This window comes from Cuculus canorus, chromosome Z (genome assembly GCF_017976375.1).
Source record: "Cuculus canorus isolate bCucCan1 chromosome Z, bCucCan1.pri, whole genome shotgun sequence".
Lineage (NCBI taxonomy): Eukaryota > Metazoa > Chordata > Aves > Cuculiformes > Cuculidae > Cuculus > Cuculus canorus.
Genome location: NC_071441.1, coordinates 29,712,209 through 29,735,331, shown reverse-complemented (window position 1 = coordinate 29,735,331; position 23,123 = coordinate 29,712,209). Strand labels below are relative to the sequence as shown.

The 23,123-nt window shown below is 37.6% G+C and overlaps 1 protein-coding gene across 4 annotated transcripts in view; it reads right to left on the bottom strand.

The window, feature by feature from the left end:
* The window catches only part of LOC104058407 (TLE family member 4, transcriptional corepressor), a 296,638-nt gene that overhangs the window by 107,315 nt on the left and 166,200 nt on the right, over window positions 1–23,123 (bottom strand). The window contains exon 21 of one of the 4 annotated variants that reach the window (XM_054055173.1): window positions 20,763–20,810. The exons of the other annotated variants lie outside the window; for them this stretch is intronic. Coding sequence (XP_053911148.1) covers window positions 20,778–20,810 — 33 coding nt within the window. The 3' untranslated portion in view covers window positions 20,763–20,777. Of the gene's footprint in view, window positions 1–20,762; window positions 20,811–23,123 lie in introns of those variants that run through there. 4 annotated transcript variants of the gene reach the window in all.

Sequence of the window (23,123 nt, the reverse complement as noted above, 5' to 3'; positions counted from 1 at the left end):
ACGTAAAAAGTCACAAGGTCAAGGATTTCCAGATAAGAACTGCAATCTCTTAGATCAAACTTCCACCTAGGCTAACATTCTGTCTCTGTTGGTAACAAGGAGAACACACAGAGGGAAAACAGCAACAATGAAAATGTGTAACGTAATCCTTCTCCCTGCCATATCATCACTGCATCAGGTCACTGTAGTTTAGAGACTTGGTGGTTCCTGTATTTAGTAGCTATGTTGGACTCATCCACCACAAATTTCTCTAATCTTTTCCATAAATACGTACATCTTTAGCCTCTATAAGAATCTACAGTTTTGAATTCCACAAAATATTCCTGATCTCTATTATTTTAATCATTATGTAATTAAAACTTTCCCATTCATGCTTTTTATAACTTCTATTTGCTAATCAAAATGGATTAAAATGTTTTACATGTCGTTACCTTGTCATAAAATGACTACTCCAACAACACTACTCTACCCCACAACCTCTTTGTCTTTTATATAGATTTCTGGGACAAAGTTAAAAGCAGACACAACTCAGCAACAGGTAGACCCAACATTTTTTGTTCTCAGATATCCCAGGGAAGTGGTCGAGTCACCTTCCCTGGAGGTGTTTAAGGAACGGGTTGATGAAGTGCTTAGGGACATGGTTTAAGGGAGTGTTAGGAATGGTTGGACTCAATGATCCAGTGGGTCCTTTCCAACCTGGTGATTCTATGATTCTGTGATTCTATATGCTAGAACTTCAACTTAGACCTATATTTGCTGAACCATTCCTTAGTATATTTCAGAGCAATAATGTCACCCAAAGTACTGGACTGGTATCTCATTCTAAAATATCCTTGTCTCTCTCATCACACATAGATATTGGAACTTCCTAAACTGCTGCCTTTAATTTAATTTCTTTTAACAAAGAAGTAGTGTCTTACGAGAAACTTGAGAAGAAAAGATGACTCATCCTCTAGAGTATCGGCATCTACTGCTTGAAATAAGAATGACATAAAATTAGCTAAGGTTTACACCATGAGAGAAAAAGGGTTGCTGACCTAATGTGAAACATTCCGAAGCTTCAAATGTGTATTTAGCAAGGCAATGTGAGTCATAATTAATATTTTCTAAAGCAACACAGGGGAAAGATTACTCCAAACCATGTATTTAACAAATTTATTCAGGTAACTTTTCTTTTTATTAATTTTGAACAACTACCGACACTAAGGTAGTTTTAGAAAAACTATTTGGTCTGGAAATTTTGCAGGAAATAGAAGAAAAAAATGAACACTTTTGGAATGACAGAAATCAGAAGGTATATAAAAATAACTTATTTACTTACTACTTCTGAGTAGTGTCTTCAGAGACCTTTCAGACTACTGAATTATTAATTGCACAGGCACTGCAAAGAATCCATTTTATTATTCTTTCAAAAGTCCATAATATCTCTTACTAAGACACTTCAACTTATTCGGTCAAGGCTTGTACTCAGAATTTTTAACTTATGGATCACTGATTTAGTAGACTGTAATAGATTCAGCCTGACAGGTGAAAGTCGGTGTATCATGTCTCTTTATATGTACCTCTAGAAAAAAAAACAAACACAACTACACCCAGGAAGAGAAACCTTGCTTTTGTCTGGCTATATCTTTCAGGTATTCAAGCATCATTTAAGCCTGGAGTTACATTAACTCAGTTTATTAGGTGATGGATCACCAGGACGATGTTTTATAAAATGGAAAGTCAAATATGTCATTACAGTGTCACATTAATGCCAATACAAGGTCAATGATTTATTTATAGAAGCAAACCCAAATATATTGCCTTTGAAAAACAGGTGCAAGGTTCTGCTTATTTTAAGTCATACAAAGTTGTCTTCCTTATTTTGATCTTCCCGATAGAAGTGATCAAATGTGATTAGGCCTTATAAAGTATTTGGTCATAAATTACCTAGCAGTCAAGGAGTGCACTTTCCACTCTCCGCTACAGGCATACTTGGTATTCCCATTTGCTAAACACAACAGTAATAAAGCTCTTCTTTTTGGATCATGGCAACATTTTTCTTACATGGCCCCTTTGTTGTGCTATACCAGGACAGTTACCCAATACAGCTATGAGCTATGAGACCTTTACGTAATTTCCTTCTCCCTCTCTCAGCAGGTCACAAATTACAGGGTGCAAAACATAATTTTTAAAGAACCTCCCATGCTTTCTCCCAGCCAGTTCTATCTAGCAGAGAATCATCTTTGCCCTGCTCCTGAGTGCAATAAGTATCAGGACAGCTTTCAGCCCCTTGTTAAACATTTTACAAATTAACTGGCCTAGGAAACATGCATGTATACCAATTATGTATTTGCCCTGTAAGCACAAATAAGTATATAATAGCATCTTCTGTGGATTTGAGTGCTTTTTTTTTTTAGAAATGATTTTTGTATTTCTTTCAAATTTCCCCACCTGTATAAGATCATTTCTTGACATCAGTATTTATTTAAAGAAGAAAAATAAAATAAAGCAGCACCATAAATCATCCAGCAACCACTCCAGCTCTATTCGTAGTCTTACATATGTTGCCAGTAATACAGATAAATATAGATTCATAGAAATATACACACAGACTTTGAGGATATATGTCTCTAGACACAAACATATTGTGCATATGCAAATAACTGTCTGGCAATGAAGCTTTGCCCTTTAGTATTCACTTAACTCTCTCTTTGATACGCCTGCTCCCTCTCATTTTTCCATCTGTTTATTTCTTTCTAACCTTCTCTTAAGAATAACCTCTCAAGAATCAGGAAATATGGACCAGCAAATGTAACTGCCAAGTATAACATATAATATTGCTATAGAAGGAAAAAAAGTTCTAGAGGATGCTACATTCAAATTTTCCTGCAAAGGTTGCAGGAAATGAATTTTATCCATTCTGTCAGAATAATACTCATTCCTGGCTAGATTTCAGGTCTGGTTGCTGTACTTTAAAGAAATTGTATAATCCAGGACCTGTGATCAGTTTTCTTAATTTATTTCCCTGAAATGACAGGTCTGGCAAAGGCAGGCTGGCCTCTGAGATGTCTGGATTATGCTGTAGCTATGGAAACAGGTGTTAAAACGTTATGAATTTCAAGTTACAGGAATATTCTGCACATCACATTCTGTACTGATGACAGGCTATGTTACATACTGACCAATATAAGAGTACCAATATTACTGATTTATAGGACACTATCCAGTATAAGAGTCTCCATGATGAACTTGAGGAGCTTTCCCTATATTTTATGCCCAATGCGTTCCTGTGTGCATACAGGCTAACAAACGGAGATGCAGGAGCAGTACCTACTACCGTGCCCTGTCCAAAAGCTTCAGGCCAAGAAGTACGGGCACCTGAAGTTGACTTGCAATGGCTTTTACAGCTTAACAAGTATTTATGTAATTTTTCTTTCTCAAAGGAAACTATAAAGGAACATATAAATAAAATAAAACAAATAAATATTGCCGCCTTCTTTGGTACAAAATTGCCTATGTTAACAGTGGTTGCCTTGTCTGTCCCCTCTGTGACTAGTGCAGCAGCAACGTCATGAGTGACAGGAGCTTACTGTCATTTCCTGTTGTCCTGCAAAAAAATCAGCTAAAAAAAAGCAGCATATTGCACTGCTACCAATCCTCAGCACAAATGGTGAAGTAAAAAAAAAAAATAGTTACTGTAAAATTTTGCATCCAAACAAATAGCTACAGAAGTCACAACTCTTCAAAGAAACATGCCTGGTTTCCCTCATCATCATTTTATTTTGATATACTCCATGTTGTCATTTACCAGTTCTCCCTCACAGTCGCATTGTTTTGGTGAGAGATTTAAGTTGCTCATGTGCATGGACGTTCCTCAAGCAGCTCAATACCTGCATCTTCCTTTTAGGCTTGTGTTCAGTCCAATGCCTTCTGATTCTGCCTTCATTGTCAGCAACAATTTTGTTTTTCTTTCCTGGTATTATAATCTATGTATTTCTTATTAACAGCAAAGCAAACAGTGATGAAGTTACTGTGGTGTTATGAAGTCATTTGGTGTCAGACTCTCTTTCCTCCGAAGAGTTTTTTAAATGAAAAAGTTTTTCTTCTTGTAATAGCTGGGAGATGCCTTTAAAACTAAGACTATGTAGGCTGAAAACATAGACCATTTTTTAAATGTTGTCAAATTTTAGTCTTAGATTATTTTCTAAAGTATGATGAGACCATAAACATCCTGAAGAATTTAAGAAATGTGAAGATTTCATTATGCAGACATAAAATTTCTATATAAAAATATCAGTGTGAAAGTGAAATCAGTCAAAAAGAAATTTCCAGGTATTAGTGATCTTGAACTTATTTGAGGGTGAAGGACAAAGTCTCTACACACCAACAGAGAACATCAGAGTTATGTAGTTCTGAATAAAATATTTTATAAATTAAAAACTGAAAAGATTATTTCCAAGATATTGAAATACATGTGCTGGGAAGTCAAAGTAAAGGTAAGGATAGTCATCACATTTCCCCTTCTAATTTCAAGAAGGATAATATATCAGCTGAAAACAGAATGAGAGAAAAGGCTCTTGGTCCCTTTTCCTCATCCAGGCAACATTATGCAGGCAAATTAAAGCTATAATTATTGATTTTCATTACTATTTATATTCACATGTGGATTATTACATGAAAGATGTTTGAGGGCCTTTCTCATTTTGCCTCCCTTTTAAACCCTCTGATTTTACACCAACCGGACATTCACTTTAGTATAACAGTAACAGTACGTAAGTCTTCCTTTCTACATTAACTAAAAATGAGCTAGTGAAACACAAGTTTTCAGCAGTTACAGCCTTGTCTGGTGACACTTGTGAACTCTCTAAGCTAATGATACAGTTTTTGCTCAGCTATTCAGATTTTACAGAACATTACCCACACAACACAACAGGTTCTACTTTGACTGATCACAAGAGGAACAAGAATTAGAAGGCCAGTTCAGTTTTCAGATTCTTTTCCCCATCTGAGTTCTTAAGAAAACCTGATTTTGTTACATCCAATCAAAATAACTGCACCACATAACACATGGTTTACTCCCATAATTCCCCATTAACCAGCCTGCATTGGTTTTAGCAGACGTCCCAGATGCTAATGAATGGATCATTAAATCTACTGTGCAACCAATCCCCCAGAGCAAGCCCGTTCTTCACTACATCATGTATTTAAGGAAGCATTCTGCTTAATGGCAAAGACAGAAATTATAAGCTTGGAAAGAAATGATGCAAGAAAATAAACTTTTTTTTTAAAAAAATCTCCTCTGCAAATATCTGCAACAAGATAAAGAGGGTGAGGAAAAAAGTCAGGGAAGAATGATTCTTAAAGCATAAGCAGGTTTAACTATTTTTGTGAAAAGCAGTTACTTGTTCTCCCTCAAACACTGAGAATCATCCTCTGTGAGAAACTAGAGATGCCTTTCTGGGTTGTGAGAGATCCAACACATGAAGTCTTAAGTACCACTGGCTCCTGCACAGAAAATATCATCATTCTCACTTCCCGGCTGGCATCTTTAAATAGCTCACTTTATTTATGATGTACAGAGTATTAATGTCCTTCAGCTACTCTGTTTTCAAGGGTTGGAAAGCAGTTGCTAAGCATTTCTAAATGACAGCCCGAGGGTTCATTAAAAATATGGCAAACATTTGCTAAGCTCATTAAGTGCAATTTTTGTGTGTATGTGTGTATGTATCAAATTCCTCCTCTCCATGTTATGCATGACCAAACATCTATTAACCCTAATCCCATTGATGAGTCTGATACATTGAAACCAGCAATTAGACAAAACAAAAGGGATATTTATTGAGAGACTCATAAATGGGTTTTTGTATTGGCCCAAGCTGTTGCAAAATGACAGTTTAATTCCCTTCTGTTAATGCCCACCACCAAGTGTACTCCCTTTGTTTGATTGTAGGTTGTCAGATTTAGGGATTCTGATTGAAAAAAGATTTAAAGTAAACTAGAAATACACAATAATTACACTTGTTAAGCTCTCCTCCCTACTGTATAAGCAAAGTAAATGCAACACAAGTTTGAAAAAAAAAAAAATAAGAATCAGCTAGTTACAAAAATAAAGGTATATATTCAGTCCATGTAAATACAGAAAAAACTACTTTTATTTTCCCCTAGTATACCTTTAGATACTACCACCTGCTAAACACAACTCTTCTACAACAAAGAGTGTTTCTTCACATTCATAGTGGAGGCATCTTGCCTTTCATAAACAGAACAACCTTTCTAGCCCACAGGCATGCCCTTCTTACACTGTCTTTTCGACACAGTGAAGGACAGATGCTATTAGGAATTCTACAAAATATTTGCCCTATAAACTGCAAATTTATTCTATCACAAAGTTATAGTGAAGTTTTCACAGCACAATGACAGTGTTCTGTAAGCAAAAACTTCTGAACTTTACATAATTTTGAACAAAAAATGTACGAAAACAGTGTCTTTTTCTTAAACTCCTTGCCAAGAAAAAGGTTGCTTTCTACCAAAGGGATATTTCCTGAGGTCAAAAATTTTATGGCTGAATTTCATGCCTACAAAAAGAAAGATCATTAATAAAGTGAAGTGGTTCTTGAATTATCTCTTCTGGTTTTCCAGGAATCCCAATTCTTGTTTATAAAAGGTTTCTAAAAAGTGGCAAATACTCACATTCAGCAAAGATTTTTGATGAATTATTCTAGGTCCTATTAAACCAGGAGGAAAGCAGCTCCTTATTTCAGAAGAACTGCAATAATTACATACAGAAAAAAAATATTTGTGTATGCATATAAATAAACACAGAGGTTGTATCAATCAAGTATTTTCAATTGTGTTTTAAAATAACCTTTTTTTGCCCAAAAGCTGCAATGAAAAGGGAAATAATTTGCCTTTGTCTAGAAGATACTGTTTCTACAAGATTTAGTGCTATAAATAGTCCTTTCAATCTACTAGTGGGTATTGCTAACCTAAATCTTCTATATAGTTATTTCAAAGATGTCTAACAGAAAACCGCTACCTGACATTGCTGTTACCCATTCCATATTGTCAAATACACAGATTCACTCCCTCTCTGACGCCCATAGTTCTGTGATTCCAACAAATCACCTGTATGAGTACACTTTCCATGTAAGTTGCAAGCTTCTCTTTCCTCAGTGTAAACAGTATATCACCTTTTGATCTATGTATTCTCCATATATATGATGAAATCTCACTACATAGCAAAGGCAGCAGAAGCGTCCACAGTGCAAGGGGACTCCCTGATGCTAAAGTGTGTATATACCTGGATATAATCAATTTTTAAAAAAATTCTAGATTCAGATTGCCCAGTTCATAACTCAACAGGAAGGCAAACAAATCATCATGGATTTTTTAATAATTTAAAATCAATAAGATGAAGTGAATATTAATGCCTTAGCATTTACTACATTAAGCAGTAGATCTCAGCAGATGATCCTTACAGTGAACCAACGATCAGTAAACATCTCATTAAAACCAAGAGAAACAATTTCTAAGTCATGGATTTTTTAAAACTCAGAACATTTTTTTTTCACTAATTAAGAATTTATTAATAACTTGCTCACTATTCCTTGCCTACGAGATTAGAAATTGTCTGTGTGTGCTTTGCATTAGCAGGTACTAAGCTATGCATGAATGCAAGCACATTGTACTTTTTAGTGCTGGAGAGTAATTTTACTTTTTAGGGCTGGAGAGTAAACCTGAACACATTTAGATCTGAAGATGATGAAGCACATACCATTCTTCATTCTTGCAATGGTATGTGCTTCCGCTCTAAATCCACGGCTCAGAAAAGATCGTCTTTGACTTAACTCCCAGTATAGTAGAGAAGGCTACGCATACTTCTGAAGAAAAAAATTTCCAAGGGTGATCAAGATCCCAGAGACGATTAAACTATTTTTTCTTATACTTTGGTTTTGTCTTTCTTGAGTATTAAAACAAAACTGTAACTAGAAATTTCAGTGGATATTCTTTACCATTTTTACCAATACTTTCTGTACTATATTCAAGGTCATGTGGGGTTTTGGACAGGCGAGAAGTATAGCCAGAACACTAAATTTTAGGAAAGCAGGCTTCCAGTTCTTCAAGAAGTTACTCAGTAGGACCCCGTGGGATATGGCCTTCAAGAACAAGGGAGCAGGACAGAGCTGGCAAACACTTAAGAATGCTTTCTGTGAAGAACAAGAGCACTCAGTCCCCAGGTGTAGGGAATCAGGAAGGAAAGGGATGAGACCAGTGTGGTTGAGTTGAGACCTGCTGAGCGAACTCAGGAACAAGTGGGAACTGCATAGGCAATGCAAGCAAGGACAGAGAACCTGGGAAGAGTATAGGGACGCTGACCAGTTGTGTAGGGATGAGATTGGGAAGGCCAAGGCACAGCTGCAGCTGAATTTGGCAAGGGAAGTGAAGACCAAAAAGAAGGGCGTCAACCAGAAGCGTCAACAGGTCACAGGGCGTCAACAGGTATGTCAACCAGAAAAGGAAGGTTAAAGAGAATGTACCTCCACTGATGGCTGAAAATAGTGACCTTGTATGGACAGATGAGAAGACTGAGGTACTTAACAACTTTTTTGCCTCAATCTTCGTTGACATCCACTCTCCTCACCCCTCTTGGGTCATGGAACAGCAAGATGGTGACCACAGGGGTAAACTCCCTCCCACTGTAGAAGAGGATCATGTTTGTGACCACCTGTGGAACCTGAACATACATAAGCCTATGGGACCTGAAGAGATGCATCCCAGAGTCCTGAGGGAACTGGCTGATGTGGTTGCCAAGCCATTCTCAATGATATTTGAAAAGTCATAACAGTCAGGAGAAGTCCCTGGGGACTGGAAGAAGGATAACTTGGTCCCTGTTTTTAAAAAGCATAGAAAATACCACCCTGGGAACTACTGACCTGTAAGCCCCACCTCTGTGCCTGGGAAGATCATGGAACAGACCCTCCTGGAAGCTGTGCTAAAGTATATGGAGGATGGCGAGGTGATTAATGGCAGCCAGCATGGCTTCCCTGGGGGCAAGTCCTGCCTGACTGTTCTAGTGGCTTTCTATAATGGCATAACAACAGCAGTGGACATGGGTAAACCAACGTGATCTATCTGGACTTCCGTAAAGCCTTTGACATGGTCCCCCACAACATACTTGTCTCTAAATTGGGGAGATATGGATTTGATGGGTGGACAGTTAGGTGGATAAGAAACTGATTGGATGGTCATATTAAGAGAGTAGTGATCAATGTCTTGAAGTCCAGATGGAGTTCTGTGACGAGTGGTGTCCCTCAGGGGTCTGTATTGAGACCAATGCTGTTTAATATCTTAATCAATGATATTAACAGCGTCATCGAGCGCACCCTCAGCAAGTTTGTAGATGGCACCAAGCTGAGTGATGCAGTTGCCACACCAGGAGGATGGGATGTCATCCGGAGGGACCTGGACAGGCTGGAGAAGTGGGTCTGGGTAACCTCATGAGGTTCAACAAGGCCAAGTGCGAGGTCCTACACCTGGGTTGAGGTAACTCCAGTTTCAGTACAGGATGGGTGATGACATGATTGAGAGCAGCCCTGTGGAGAAGAACTTGGGAATGATGATTGATGAGAAGCCCAACATGACCCAGCAATGTGCACTCACAACCCACAAGGCTAACCATATCCTGGGCTACATTAAAAGAAGTGTGGCCAGCAGATCGAGAGAGGTGATTCTGCCCCTCTGTTCCTCTCTTGTGAGACCTCATCTGGAGTATCGTGTCCATTTCTGGAATCCTTAACATAAGAAGCATATGAAACTGTTGAAATGGGTCCAGAGGAGGCTACAAAGATGATCAGAGAGCTGAAGTGCCTCCTGTATGAGGACAGGCTGAGAGAGTTGGTCTTGTTCAGCCTAGAGAAAACAAGGGTCCTAGGAGGCCTTCCAGTACCTGAAGGGACCCTACAAGAAAGCTGGTGAGGGACTGTTTTACAAAGGTTGTAGTGATAGGACTAGGGGCAATGGGTATAAACTGGAGAGGGGCAGATTTAGCCTAGACATAAGGAAGAATTTCTTCACCATGAGAGTGGTGAGGCACTGGCACAGGTTTCCCAGGGAAGCTGTGGATGCTCTGTCCCTGGAGGTGTTCGAGGCCAGGTTGGATGGGGCCTTGGGCAGCCTGATCTAGTGGATGGCATCCCTGCCCATGACAGGCGGTTTAGAAATAGATGATATTTAAAGTCTCGTCCAACCTAAACTATTCTATGATTCTATGACTCTATATGCTCTTCCCTTAGGTAGAAGTTTCAAGCCAAGGTAAATTATTTACTAAGTGACTTATTGCAAGATAATAGAGGCATATACAATTATGGACACGTCAGAAGCACTGAGAACAGGATACAGAATTGCTGTCAAGAGTTTAGATTACAGTTTAAATGCCTTCTATTTGCAAGCCTAAGTAGTCCTACTCAGATCTCTTTTCCTGTTCTTTTTTTTTTCAGTTCTGTCATTTTATGGCAAAAATGGCAAAAATGAAAGAAGTCCTCAGTCATATAAAATTACCTATGTGCAAATTTCAAATTGTTTAAACAAGTAATTTTTCACATTGGTTACCTGTGCAATTAAATATTTGAGATAGTAGGCACCAAGGAGCAAGCAAAACTTCCAGACCCTAAACACTTCAGCAGACAGAAAAAGAGTTTTTGTGTACAGAACTTTCCTTTCAACTTACCCTTTAGCCACAAGCAAAATGCTCCCGTAAGAAAAACCAAAAGCAGATTCTGTGTCCATCTCTACCTTGAGGTTACTGACAATGTCAGTTGTCTCTTCTGATAAAAACATATAGAACAGAGAACAGCGCAGAGCCAATGTAGTAATAAAGTAATTCACTTTCTGGGTGTGGTAAATAATTAACTGGCCTAAATTAACTTACCACAAAATTGTCCCACAAGGTGATGGCATTTATAATCAAATGCAAAAGGAAAAAACAGCTTTCTCCAGTTTTCACTTCCTCTTTCTAATATTTATCTTAAAAAATACACTTATAAGGATGTGGAAAAATTGGATTATGAGATTGCTGTATCTCAGACTCCTGAAAATAATTTATACCACATGATCTTAAGAAAACTAATTTACAGCCACATTTTGTCTCAGTTATGATAGCTTAGCAATAAGAAAAACATTTCCGTTTGTTTCTAAAGTCAGTGCTGGTTGAGAGTCTCTCCTTTCCCACTGTTTCAATTTTTTTCCTGTATTTTTCTTTGCTTAGTAATACTTACTTTACTTAGTAATACTTCCCTTGAAGTATTTGCAATGAGCACGACACACAGTACTACTACATTAGACATCCCTTTCCACTCAGGCTGTCCTTAGACCCTTATCAAATTGTCAACATTACCCTTATGGGCACCATCAAAATCTAAATCATGAAGATATACCACTGCAGACAGATTCTCAGAACTAGCTGTTTGAAAAGGTCGTGCATTGGTTATTCCCTCCGTTCATACTGAAAATACTATTTATAATACTTAAAAAAATGTTGTGAACATTTTTCAAATATTTTTAAAGTACCCAAAGCACTATTCTTAACCTTCTACAAGAAACAGGATTCAAAACACAAGCAACAAACTATTCTTAATGGTTTTAACACCTATCAAGGTGTAAGAAACACCACTGGGGACAAATAAGAACTTCCTGACTTCTGCAATTTATTGGAACATGCGGTTCTCGGCCATTCTCACCAAAGAGCATAATGTTTGCTAGGCCACTATACAGCCTTCTCAAGAAAATAATTCCTATGTAATGTTGTGTTTGACACTTAACTCAGTTACATTTCAGTAATTGAAGCTTTTAAACAGGATTTTTACACTAAGAAAAGGTGATTCAATACTTCTCCAGTTCCAAGGACTTCTGTACTGAAACCCTGGTTTGGGAATACTGCACAGGTAGGAGTATACACATACACATACACATACACATACACATACACATACACATACACATACACATACACAACTCATCTGTTCAGCACACGGTGAATTTTGAGCTTTCAATACTACCATCTTCTACTTCCCTTCTTACCAGATATATCTGGGAATACAAGCGGAAAGCAAGGGCTTTTGTGATTTTAATGGAAGAATGCCTCAAAATTAACACAGAAACTTGGAGGCTTCCTTTGCTTATCTCTGCATTACAAGTAAAGTTGAATTAGAAGTGTTTGAGTAGCACATTTGTCAACATGTAGTTTTGTGTCCTTCTGAAGTGATTTTTCAATACAATTCACAAAGGTAAACATTAGAAAAAAAAAAACACAGCAGAGAGCAAAAAATCCATTTCCATATCAGTTGTCTTAAAATAGCAAAATACCCTGATGTGGGAAAATTCTCTTTTGTATCTTCATACTGAAGTGTCCATAAACCAACACCATGTGATGTCTAGCCATTTTTTTTTCTCCTGTTTTGTTGTTTTTTTCCTAATAAAAAATTTTTATCATTTTAAAACAGCAACAGATTGCCCAATCAATATTTACATGTAATTATTAAAATAACTAAACAGAATTTTACTTTCTGTATTATCTTACATTAAGCTGCACATAATTTCTCCATCTAAGAATTGTTTCAGTAATTGTTCCTCATTGAGCTAGTTCGTAGAGAGATGTTTGAAATTCTCCTTGATACTAACACAATGTAAGCTGCTCTTTCATAGCACCCACCTCTCACATAATGCTACTCACTCTGAGGCACTTTACAATCTCAAAGTGAAAAAAAAAGATTCATGAGCATGTCTGGCTCTAACTCAATGACAGAGTTGGGAGATATACTTCTTTCCTCCTTTACAAATGAAAATACAATTTAGACAAGAAAACAAACAAACAAATGAACACACAGAGAAAAGGCCAATTGAAAATCTAGACTTAGGCACAGAATCCAAAGGTAAAATAAATAGCACTTCAAGCATTTCAAGAGCTAAGCTGCAGATGAAAATCCACCTTTTTTTTAATATATGAAAAAACACACACAGAAAAACCCCAAACCCAAACAAACAAAAAAACCAAAACCAAACCCACAACAACACTTAGACAGGTGTCATCCAGGAAATATTAAGCCTTAAACTCAAACTTTGGAAATAACATCTTTCTGGAATCAGAAGTGTGGAAACAGTATGTTAGAAGGGAAAGAAAAATAAGGTTTTACTTGAAGTGGTGCAGCAGAAACAAAATATCTACATTTGCCAGCCTCCATTCAGCCTCTTAAATCCTTTAAGCCCAGCCATTCAGGCAGGGTTTTCAGATTACTGAAAATGATGGTAACATGAGTATCCTTCAGCCCACAGAGCTCTAATTTAGATGCATATGCTCTTACAATGGAGCATCAAGTTTCTAGATCTCAAACTTGTTGGCATTTGCTTCAGAGAAAGACAGAACAAAATTGTTCACAAAGGTGCTAAAAAGTGGCTTGTTAGTCACCGATTTACACAGTGGGAATCACATAGTCAAGGATTTTAGACTGCACCAGTGAGCATCAGAACCACACCGTTAAATCTTCTGGTAGGTACCCTAAAAGCCTAGCCTAATCTGGTCAATCTAGTAAAATAAAAATAATAACAATATTAATAATAATGACATAAAAAGCTAAAATTAGATACAGTAGCAAAGCAGGTCTTTAAAACAATTGCTGTTTAGATATGAATGTAACACTTTAGATGTGCAAATCTCATTTTAATTTTTTTCTCAAAAGCTTGGACATGGAGAGTTACACATTAACAAGCAGTCCAAGTTACTCTTAACAGTATTTGTGCACCCTGCTTTGAAAATGTAGCCCTTTAGACCCTATATAGTTAATACCAAGCAGCTGCTACAAACCGCCAGGAAGTCTGAATACCCAATTAAAGAGTTGCGTTTTCCAAATCAATAAGAATTGATTGAAAAAATAAACTCTTGAACTTAATCTATTACTGTCATATAAAACTAGCCTTCTTCTTAAGTGGCATTATGAAATTTGGCCTGACATCTTATGTCTACATGAATGAGTGTCTTTCAAATAAAAAACCTACATATGCAAACTTTGTATCCTCCAATGTAGAACAATAACAAAAATTGCATCATTTGACTGAATTCAGGTCTGTATCAGTAAGTATATTGGATCCATTTGTGGACTTCGATTAACTGGGCCACAACAGTTTCGCCAGAAACAGCATATCGGTTCCACAAGCTCATTACCCCCCTAGTGTATGAAATGTGTATAGCCCATGAGCTATTCATATGATGTTCAAACCTATCCTACAGAACCAAAGGGTGTGCTACCATTAGCAAAACAAAACAAACAAACTTTTTTTTTTTTCTTTCTTTTATCTGTGTATATAGAATAAAAGGGTAAAAGATAGTGAATTAAACAGTGTCTATCTTAAGGGCAATAGAGCACATCAGCATCTAGAAAGAAAATCCTACAGTGGAAACATTTTGAGGAGAACAAAATTATACTCACAAATCTAAAAATTGAGTCAAAGCGGATGAAGACACACTAGCCTTTGGAGTAGCTCTAAGGCCTGTGACCCAGGTCAGTAATGAGTAGGAATTCTTGTAGCTGAAAGCTGAAGTGTTTTTTCTTAGTTATGGGGTTCAGATATAGAGTATACATAGCCTAGGGAAAGAAAGCTTTGCAGCCAGTGACTGATGACACCAAGCCCAGACTGTAGTCCTCATGGTGGCTGATAAAAAAAAAAAAGTATTCTGCTTCCTAAAAGGGGCTTTTTCCCCTGTTCTCACTGGTCAGTCCTAATAGGAAAGGCTGCATCCTAGGCTGGGCAGCATTTAATGACCCATCATACCTGTAAGCCAAAAGATTTCTTTTGTGGCATACATTGCATTGGAGCTTTCCCACTGGATCAATAGGATTTCACAGGCACTGAAATACAACTGCTGAATTGAAGCCATAAAGTTAATTAAAGTAAACATCATGTTTTTGTGTTTGTCCCCTTTTTCTTTTTTTTGTTTAAAATGGGGAAAGATTAGGTTCAGGAGGCAAATCAATTTTTTTATATTTTTTTATAAAAGCATTTTAAGACATTCTTGACTTAGGTGCCAGAGAATTAGGATTTCACTGCTTGAGGTTTAGTAGCACAGGTTTCCATCCTTATTTATACTTTACAGAAAAGAGATTCTACAGAGTGAAATTAACGCTAGACTAATTTTTTTTAGAACAAAATAGAACTTTTGCTTATTCAATCTAGTGCTTCTGTTTAAATGGGAACAAAAAGATTGTCACACTCAAGCCTTATCCGACATCAAATTTTAAATTATTGGCAGCCCATGTAACAGTTTTGGTGTTTGTTTTGCAACTGCTTAGGAGGTTCCAAAGCAGAGTAGTGATATATTATGCTTATTCTGGTTACATTTTTCAAATTAGCTGACAGGTCTCAATGAATTCATTACTTCTTTAACTTCATAAACTCCTCCCTGCTTTTAGAAAACATATTAAATGCTTCTTAACATGCACAGGGTTTCAATGGAATGCCTGAGTTTAGATGAATAAAATAAAAATAAAGTATGAGCTAAAAGTAGAGTGATAAGAAATAAAAGTATGGATAAGAAGTAGCTGCTTTTTGGGCCTCAGAGAGATTTTCATACATTCGTGTTGCTTATGGGGAGTCAACCGTCAATGCTTATAGGATAAAGCCAACCATATTTTAAATCATCAGAGAGATACCAAGAAGGACCGGGAAAGTGCGTGTATGGCAGAGGGGTGGGGGTGGAGGCAAGGAAGAGGAGGAGAGGGCAGAAAGTGGTTTGTCTATTAAAAATAAAAAATGCAAGTAATCTTTAATCTGGAATCAATCAAATTCATAAATCTTTTTTCCCACTGCCAGTTCTGCAAAACGCAGGGCTCAGTAATGCCATTTGTAATAATCCATGGAGTATGAAGCTACCACTCTCAGAGAAAACTGTCCCTCCCTTCTCGTTTGCATTTAGATATTGCAGAGTGCCCTTATATCATACAGATACTTGTGTAAGAGTAAACTTCGATTGTATAAATGCCAGACTTGAATACAATTTCCTCTTGATGTTTCTCTCCAAAAATTCCTTCAGATCTATTGTGTATTGTGAGGAAATGAGCAGGGTCAGGTACCAGCATGCATCCAACAGAAAAGTAGTGGATGAAATGCAAAAGAAACTTGCACTTCTGTATAAGCAAACCTCCTCTATCCTTATTCAGATGAATTCCCATTCAACCAATTTGCATTTTGCAAGTCAGAGACGTTGCTGTATTGGGGATAACGCAGAAAGGAAGCAACTTGTGCCTCCACTCTCAGACTTACAGACAGGAAGTTCTCCCTTAGTATTATCTCTTACATTGCTGTGTGTGATACCAAAAAGAGAATGTGTAGGGACTTTCTGTGCCAATTCTCCATGTGGCACCTCAGACTAAACAAGGACTTGAGCTTCATGAATTTGTGACTATTTTCTCCTTTTAGTAGCAAAATCCAAGACGATTTTGCAACTTTTTAAGGATCAATAATACTTAAAACATGCTGGGGTCAGTTGTGATTTAGTACTGCACTGAGAGTACAGATGACATGCAAATCTGAAAAAAGGTATTATTTACTAATTTATAGAAAATGCAGAGAATTAGCTTTTTAAATACTGGGCAAAAGCTTGAGGAAACATCTATCACTACCCGTGTGTCTGTGAACGAAAAGCAGCACTTAGGAAGGGCAGGAAAGGTTATGGTTAGACCAGAACTTCGTGGCATAACCATACAAAGTCGCTGTAAGGGACAGTAGGCTGCCTGTAATTTTTGACAGGAGAGGGAAGGTTTCAGGGCTGCTTAGGGGAGTACTGGAGAAAGGTCAGGGCCTCGGGCTCAGAAAAGAAACTTGTTGGTTCTTATATAAACATGAGCTTTCAAAGTCAGCTGCTCTGTATTCCTGGCTTGCATTAGATGTGGTGTTCTCGCCAGAAGCTCTCTTCACCTTCCAAAACTCTGAAGTTTTGTCTTTTCTTGGTTTCTTTCTCATACAGAGAGTTCCTCTGCACCTGCTTCCAATGCCCTGCATGACAGAGTCCTCATTGTTAATAACTCAGCTGTGTTTACTCTTCTAAGGGTTATTTTGAAACAGATTGTACTAACTAAACATGAGCACAGTAAGAATTTATGCTATTTTATTACTTAATTAGAAACTAAGATTTATGTATGCCCAGGCAAATGTGCTGCATGCTAGCATGCCTTGAGCAAACAACATTCCCAGGAATATTAATATGTCTTTAGGGTGTTTGGAATGCATAGACCTAAAAAAGAGAAATGCTCAGGGAAGAAAAGTTTCAAGGAGTAAGCAACGCAGTTGTGAAAAAGAAATATGTGGAAAGACCACACACAAAAAGACTGATTACAAACATCATTGAAAGATCAAACACAACATTTTTAATTAACACAAGTGTAGAAGAAAATATATACACACTGCTAAAACAGCTGCCATATGAGATAGATATTAGTATGACAATTTTCAGTTATAAGCTGAGAAGAAATTCTCTAATTTTGAACTGATAGCTAATATCCCAGTCTGCACATTCTATTTCTCTAATAGCCGCTATGGAAACATACAGATAGAATTGATAACCATATATAAAGACGACAACTTTTTGCCAAGACCAAAGCATCGTTATTTCTTCATGATACAGGATATTTTCCAACTCTTACAAATCAGAGAACAATAGAGTGGTTTGGGTTAGAAAGAATTCTAGAAGATCATATAGTCCAAGCCCTCAGCCGTAGACAAGTACATCTTTCATCAGATCAGGTTGCTCAAAGCCCCATCCAACCTGAATTGGAACACTTCCAAAGGTGGGACACCCACAACATCTATGGGCAACCATTGTGAATTTTGACAACCTTGTACTTGACAACCAGAACATATTAACATGGAATAGATGTTCTAAGATATTACAGAAGATTTACTTGTGAATGTAAAAGGGCATCATATTCTGGGGTGGTTTTCATAATCTACTACTTCCTTCTTTAATAAAAGAGAAGAAATAATTTCTTTAGTTTTCAGATTGATATTTTCTCACATCAGACAAGTGACTTCAACAGTCATTAACTGTCTCTAGAGGTACGTAAGGAAATGCATTCAAAACTGTTCTGTCTGATGTTGGAGCATATATAAAATCTGAGCAAACTGACATTTTCATCTTCTTTTAAAAACAGAAATCAAACCATGGAAGAGAATCTGTACAAGTATCTGTTTTGAACTGCACTTCCATTTTAATGCTAAATATTTAATAAATTTTACTACTTATAGAAGGCCTCTTGACTAGCATACAAGTTTTTGAACCCGTTGCCTTTTGGAGAAACTTAATACCAAATGACTCAGAAGTCTGATATATTTTGAAAAATCTTTAAGAAGCAGCAATGAAATAACACATTCTAACACCAACTGCAGTTAACACCTTTTCTAGCCTTTTGGTTCACCAAACTACCCTGTTCCTGGCACACTATCCACATCATTCCTCAATAAGCAATTCATAATCCTTCAGAACGTCAAATTTAGAAACAAAGAAACAAACAAACAAGGAAAAAACAAACAATCTGAGGACAATGCCCATAGGCACGGTATAAGCGTGACCTCAAGGGCTGGTTGGTATCCCTGTATTTAGTTTCATATCATGCTCCGTTTAATGTAGCACAGGATACAATTGATTGGCTTTCTGAGCTTCAAACTCACATTGCTGGCTCATGTCCAATTTTTAACCTACCTTTATCTCAAATGTCATCTCCACAAGGCTGCTGCCAATCCATTCACCCCTTAGCCTATATTGACACTTCAGGCTGCTCATATGTAAGACCTTCCACTTGGCCTTGCTGAACCTCATGACGTTTGCATACACCCACTCCTCAAGCCTGTCAAGGTCACCCCCTCAAGCAAATCAACTGCACCACTCAGCTTTATGGCATCTGCAAACTTGCTGAGTCTGCACACAGTCCCACTAGCTGTGTCATTGATAAAGGTATTGAATATTTTTCCCAGTACGATCCCTTGAGGGACAACACTTGTTATTGGTTTCCACAGTGACATTGAACCATTGACTATAAGTCTTGGACATGGCCATCAGGCCCATTCCTTACCCATCTATTACTCCATCCATCAAACCCATATCTCTCCAGTTTACAGACAAGAATGTTGTGAGGGACAGTACTGCAGGCCTTACAGAATTCCAGATAGGTGACATCCAGTTTCTCTTTCCTTGTTTACTGATGGAGCCACTCAGTTGTAGAAGGCCTGATTTACCCCTAGTGAAGCCATTTTGCCTGCCTTTCTAATGACTTCATTGTCTTACATGTCTTCCAAAAGGATCTGCTCCATGACCTTATCAGGAACGGAGGTGACTATGGAAGGCTGGTAGTTCCCAGGATCTGCCTTTTCATGCTTTTAAGAATGGATGTGATGTTTCCTTTTCTTGAGACACCAGGTACTTAAACTGACTGCTATGAAATTTCAAATATGTGGAGAGTAGCTTGACAATGACATCAACCAGCTCCCTCAGGATGCTGGGATATATCTTGTTGGGTCCCATGACTTGTGTATGTTCAAATTCCTCAGGTGGTCTCAAACCTGAAGAAGGACCTGGAGTTCTGCAGAGAAATACCTGTGAGTCCTGGTGGACAAAGTTGACGATGAATCAGCAATGTACCCTTATGGCCAAGAAGGTCAACAGTATTCTGGGGTATATGAAGAAGACTGTGGCCAACATTTTAAGGGAAGTTATCCTCCTCCTCTACTCTGCCCTAGTGAGGCCTCATCTGAAGTAACGTGTCCAATTCTGGGCTCCCAGTGTAAGACAAACAGGGAATTACTGTAAAGAATACAGTGGGGGGCCACAAAACAGGCCTTCTGTGCTGACTAATAGCTGATTTGCTGAGTTACAAGGCCCTTTCCAAGCCTTGCTGTTACAGAAACCCTTCCTGAAAAGCGAGGCCTCAGGGCATGTACCCTAGATGTCTCACTCCTCTAAAAGACAGAAGTGTTACCACTTTCAAATTAACAACCTTCTGGCAAAAGAATCAAGATGTAAGTAAATAATTTTTTCAGCAGTTTTAGTTTTTTCTTGTGGCAATGCAGCTGCTTCCATGAACAACAAAGGCACAAAATGAAAGTGAGGTTCAATCGGCTTACAAAATGAAGTATTTTACAAGAATAAAGTATATTACAGTTTCACAATAACTTTTCTTATTTTCTGATACCTTCAAGATCTACTTGCTGCAAAGCTATACTTCATGAGGTATCCTACAGGTGAGAATTTGTGTTGCAGGGACTAGAAGGCAGAACTGTGACTGCAGAAAGAGTACGGAGGCAACAGGTACTGAACAGTCTCTTGAGACACCTGGAAGGAAAGGCTTTCACCAGAGTTTAAACTCCCACTTACAGGACTTCACAGACCCGTTGAACAGAAGTAATTGTCCTTACTTGTCTCCACAGAATTCCTGGATGACAAAAGAGTGCCAAGATAGATTAAGTTTTAGGTTAGAGGAATTAAAAATTTGCCTTTTTTTTTGCATTGATTTTCTTTTTCCTTGTCTTGAAAATATTTCTGGTTTTGTTCAGCTTGCTTATTTCTACAGTACATATCCAGGCATATGCATTTTGAAAATTATGAACATAAGTGTTTGAATTGAAATAAGAAGAGAAAAAAGCAAAAATATATTAGATAGTAAGATCTTATTTTTGTAAGATATACCTCATTATTTTTGCCAGCTCCTCAGGTCTGGGAGCATTTCTATGCTCACTGGCTATTCACCAAATAGGTAATTTCAGCACACGGTCATTTGAGAGAAGCAAGTCACCTAAAAATAGGAAAATGGTATTAAGTATGAGAATCACATGTATGATGCTCCCATTAGAAAAAAATGCACTTGCAGTCACTTTGTCTCCAAAGGTTTTTTGCACTTTAAGTCATTACTTGGAAAATCAGCTGTAGAAAACATTGTTATGAAACGGCACTCCTTCCTTACTCTTTCCTGATGCCATTTAGAGGTTTACTTCTGGCTTTGTGATAATCTAAGTATAAAAATGGTATAGGGTTTATAGCACCAGGGGCAGAGGTGATGGAGGACTGAGCACAGCCCTCTTCCCTGCCCACTCCCTCCACAGTCCAAGAAGACCCCAGCACCACAATCCCATCACCACAATCCCATCTCAAGGACCACAGCAGCCTGCCTCCCAGCACTCACCAGGGCTGGGAGCCTGAGATGACAGCCTATCTGAGCCTTAACTGGGTCTGTAGTGCACAGTCACACCAGTGCACCTTCAGTTTAGGAGCCTTGGTGTTGCCAACCCCCTCCTAAGATTCTCTCATTGTAATTTTAAGTTCAGTAATAAATCTGTTTTTCATTAATGAGAGAATTAACAGGAGAGACAATCTCATTTCAGACCTATTAAAAATAGAATTAAGTATATTAGACAAGGTATATAAATTGCTATGGGAAACTTTTTTCACTGATAACCACAACTGCACTCAGAGTAATCCAATCTAAATTGTTATTGAAAAAATGCATCCCACAGTTTTCTTATTTCTGAAGGTCACCAGCTCCCCCAGCCTAGCCTTACCTTAATTTCACTTGCATTAGTTTTGCAACAGCACAAGGAAATGTCCTTCGAGAGAGTTACTTCTTTTATAAACTGATTTTAATAAAATCAGGATCTAGGTAAGTAGGTTTAATCACTCAGAGGCAGTTCTTGTCTCATAGCTCTGGTAGAAGTTCATGGTGTAAAGCAATCTAAGAAAAATGAGAATCAGCACCTTTGCTTGTACTGTGGTGCAAAACATGTCTGATTATACTGAAAATTCTTGTAGCTTAGCCAGAAAATGTTAAACTGCAAGCAGAATGTTGTGTCTAAACACGGCATGTAAAACATTGCACTTTCCCATATTTAGCCTGCATTTGTTTCATCTCCTTTTTTTCTTTTTTTTTCCCCTAGTTACAGTAAGGAATAAAGATGTCATAAAGTTTAACAGTTGTAATTTAAAGGTACAGTTCTTATGCAGATGTGCTCATTCTTTTAAACTTAGCATATAACAACAACCCATGACTGGAATTTATTAACTCACTAAAAAATGATAGTATTAGGTCTGCAGACATTGTATAGTGACTTCTTACTTAATTATCCATATTTAAAGCATTAAAATTGTGGCCTTTGTTGATTTGATATTCTTCCAACTTTCCGTTAATGTGCAGCGTACTGTGTATTAACAATACAGGTCACTGAGTACTCACTGAAAGCTGACTCTGGAAATACTTGACAGACACACTGAACTCTTCAGAAGTCTGTGTCATGATACTTCAAGTGTTTACAGAATATGGGGTACAGTGATGCATAGCAAAGTATCGGCCCAGGGTGGGCATCTAAAGTGTTCTGTCTTGCTGTTAAACGCTAGGGTGAAGCATTGTAATTTTATTCCAACTATACTCTTAGTGCTGTGATGTCACAGCATAAATTTGCACTTTTGCATGCAGATCATGCTGTTGTGATGACAGGTCTTAAAATATTGAGTGATTGTGGGCCCGTCAGGATAAAATTATTCTAACATGGTGCCTTTATTAGTGTTTCAATAAAGGCCTTTCTTCTTGTGTTCCGGGGTGGCGTTTGCAAATGAGCTGATTTCTCAGCAGTAAAATAATTGTCTTGCATTTATGTTGTGAGGTGGGGGTGGAGCAGGGAGAAGAAAAATGCTGTTACGTAAAAGGGGCTCTTTTGCTGTGAAAACTACATTCACTGTAGCCAGGCAAGTTTAAAAAAGAACACATTAACTAAATGACTCTATAATTATTTAAATAAGCTTGATGCTTTATAAAGCCAAAGAAGGGTATAAACACTTTTTCAAGCCATATAACAAAAGATGTGACAGTCCTTTCAAGAGAAACATTTCCTGAAAGTCGAGAACAAACTGTGTTTGCTGACTGATGACAAATATTTTGGGGTTCAGAATGCATTTCTTCCAAAAACTAAATCCAAACTGGACATCACCTAATTTATTGGCAAGAACAACTAACCTAGGCAAAACAGATATGAAGTTAAGATAAAAGGAGAGGCAGATTTTAAACTGTACCTGCTATTACTGTCTGGGTCATAGAGAAAACAGACAAAAAAAAAAAAAA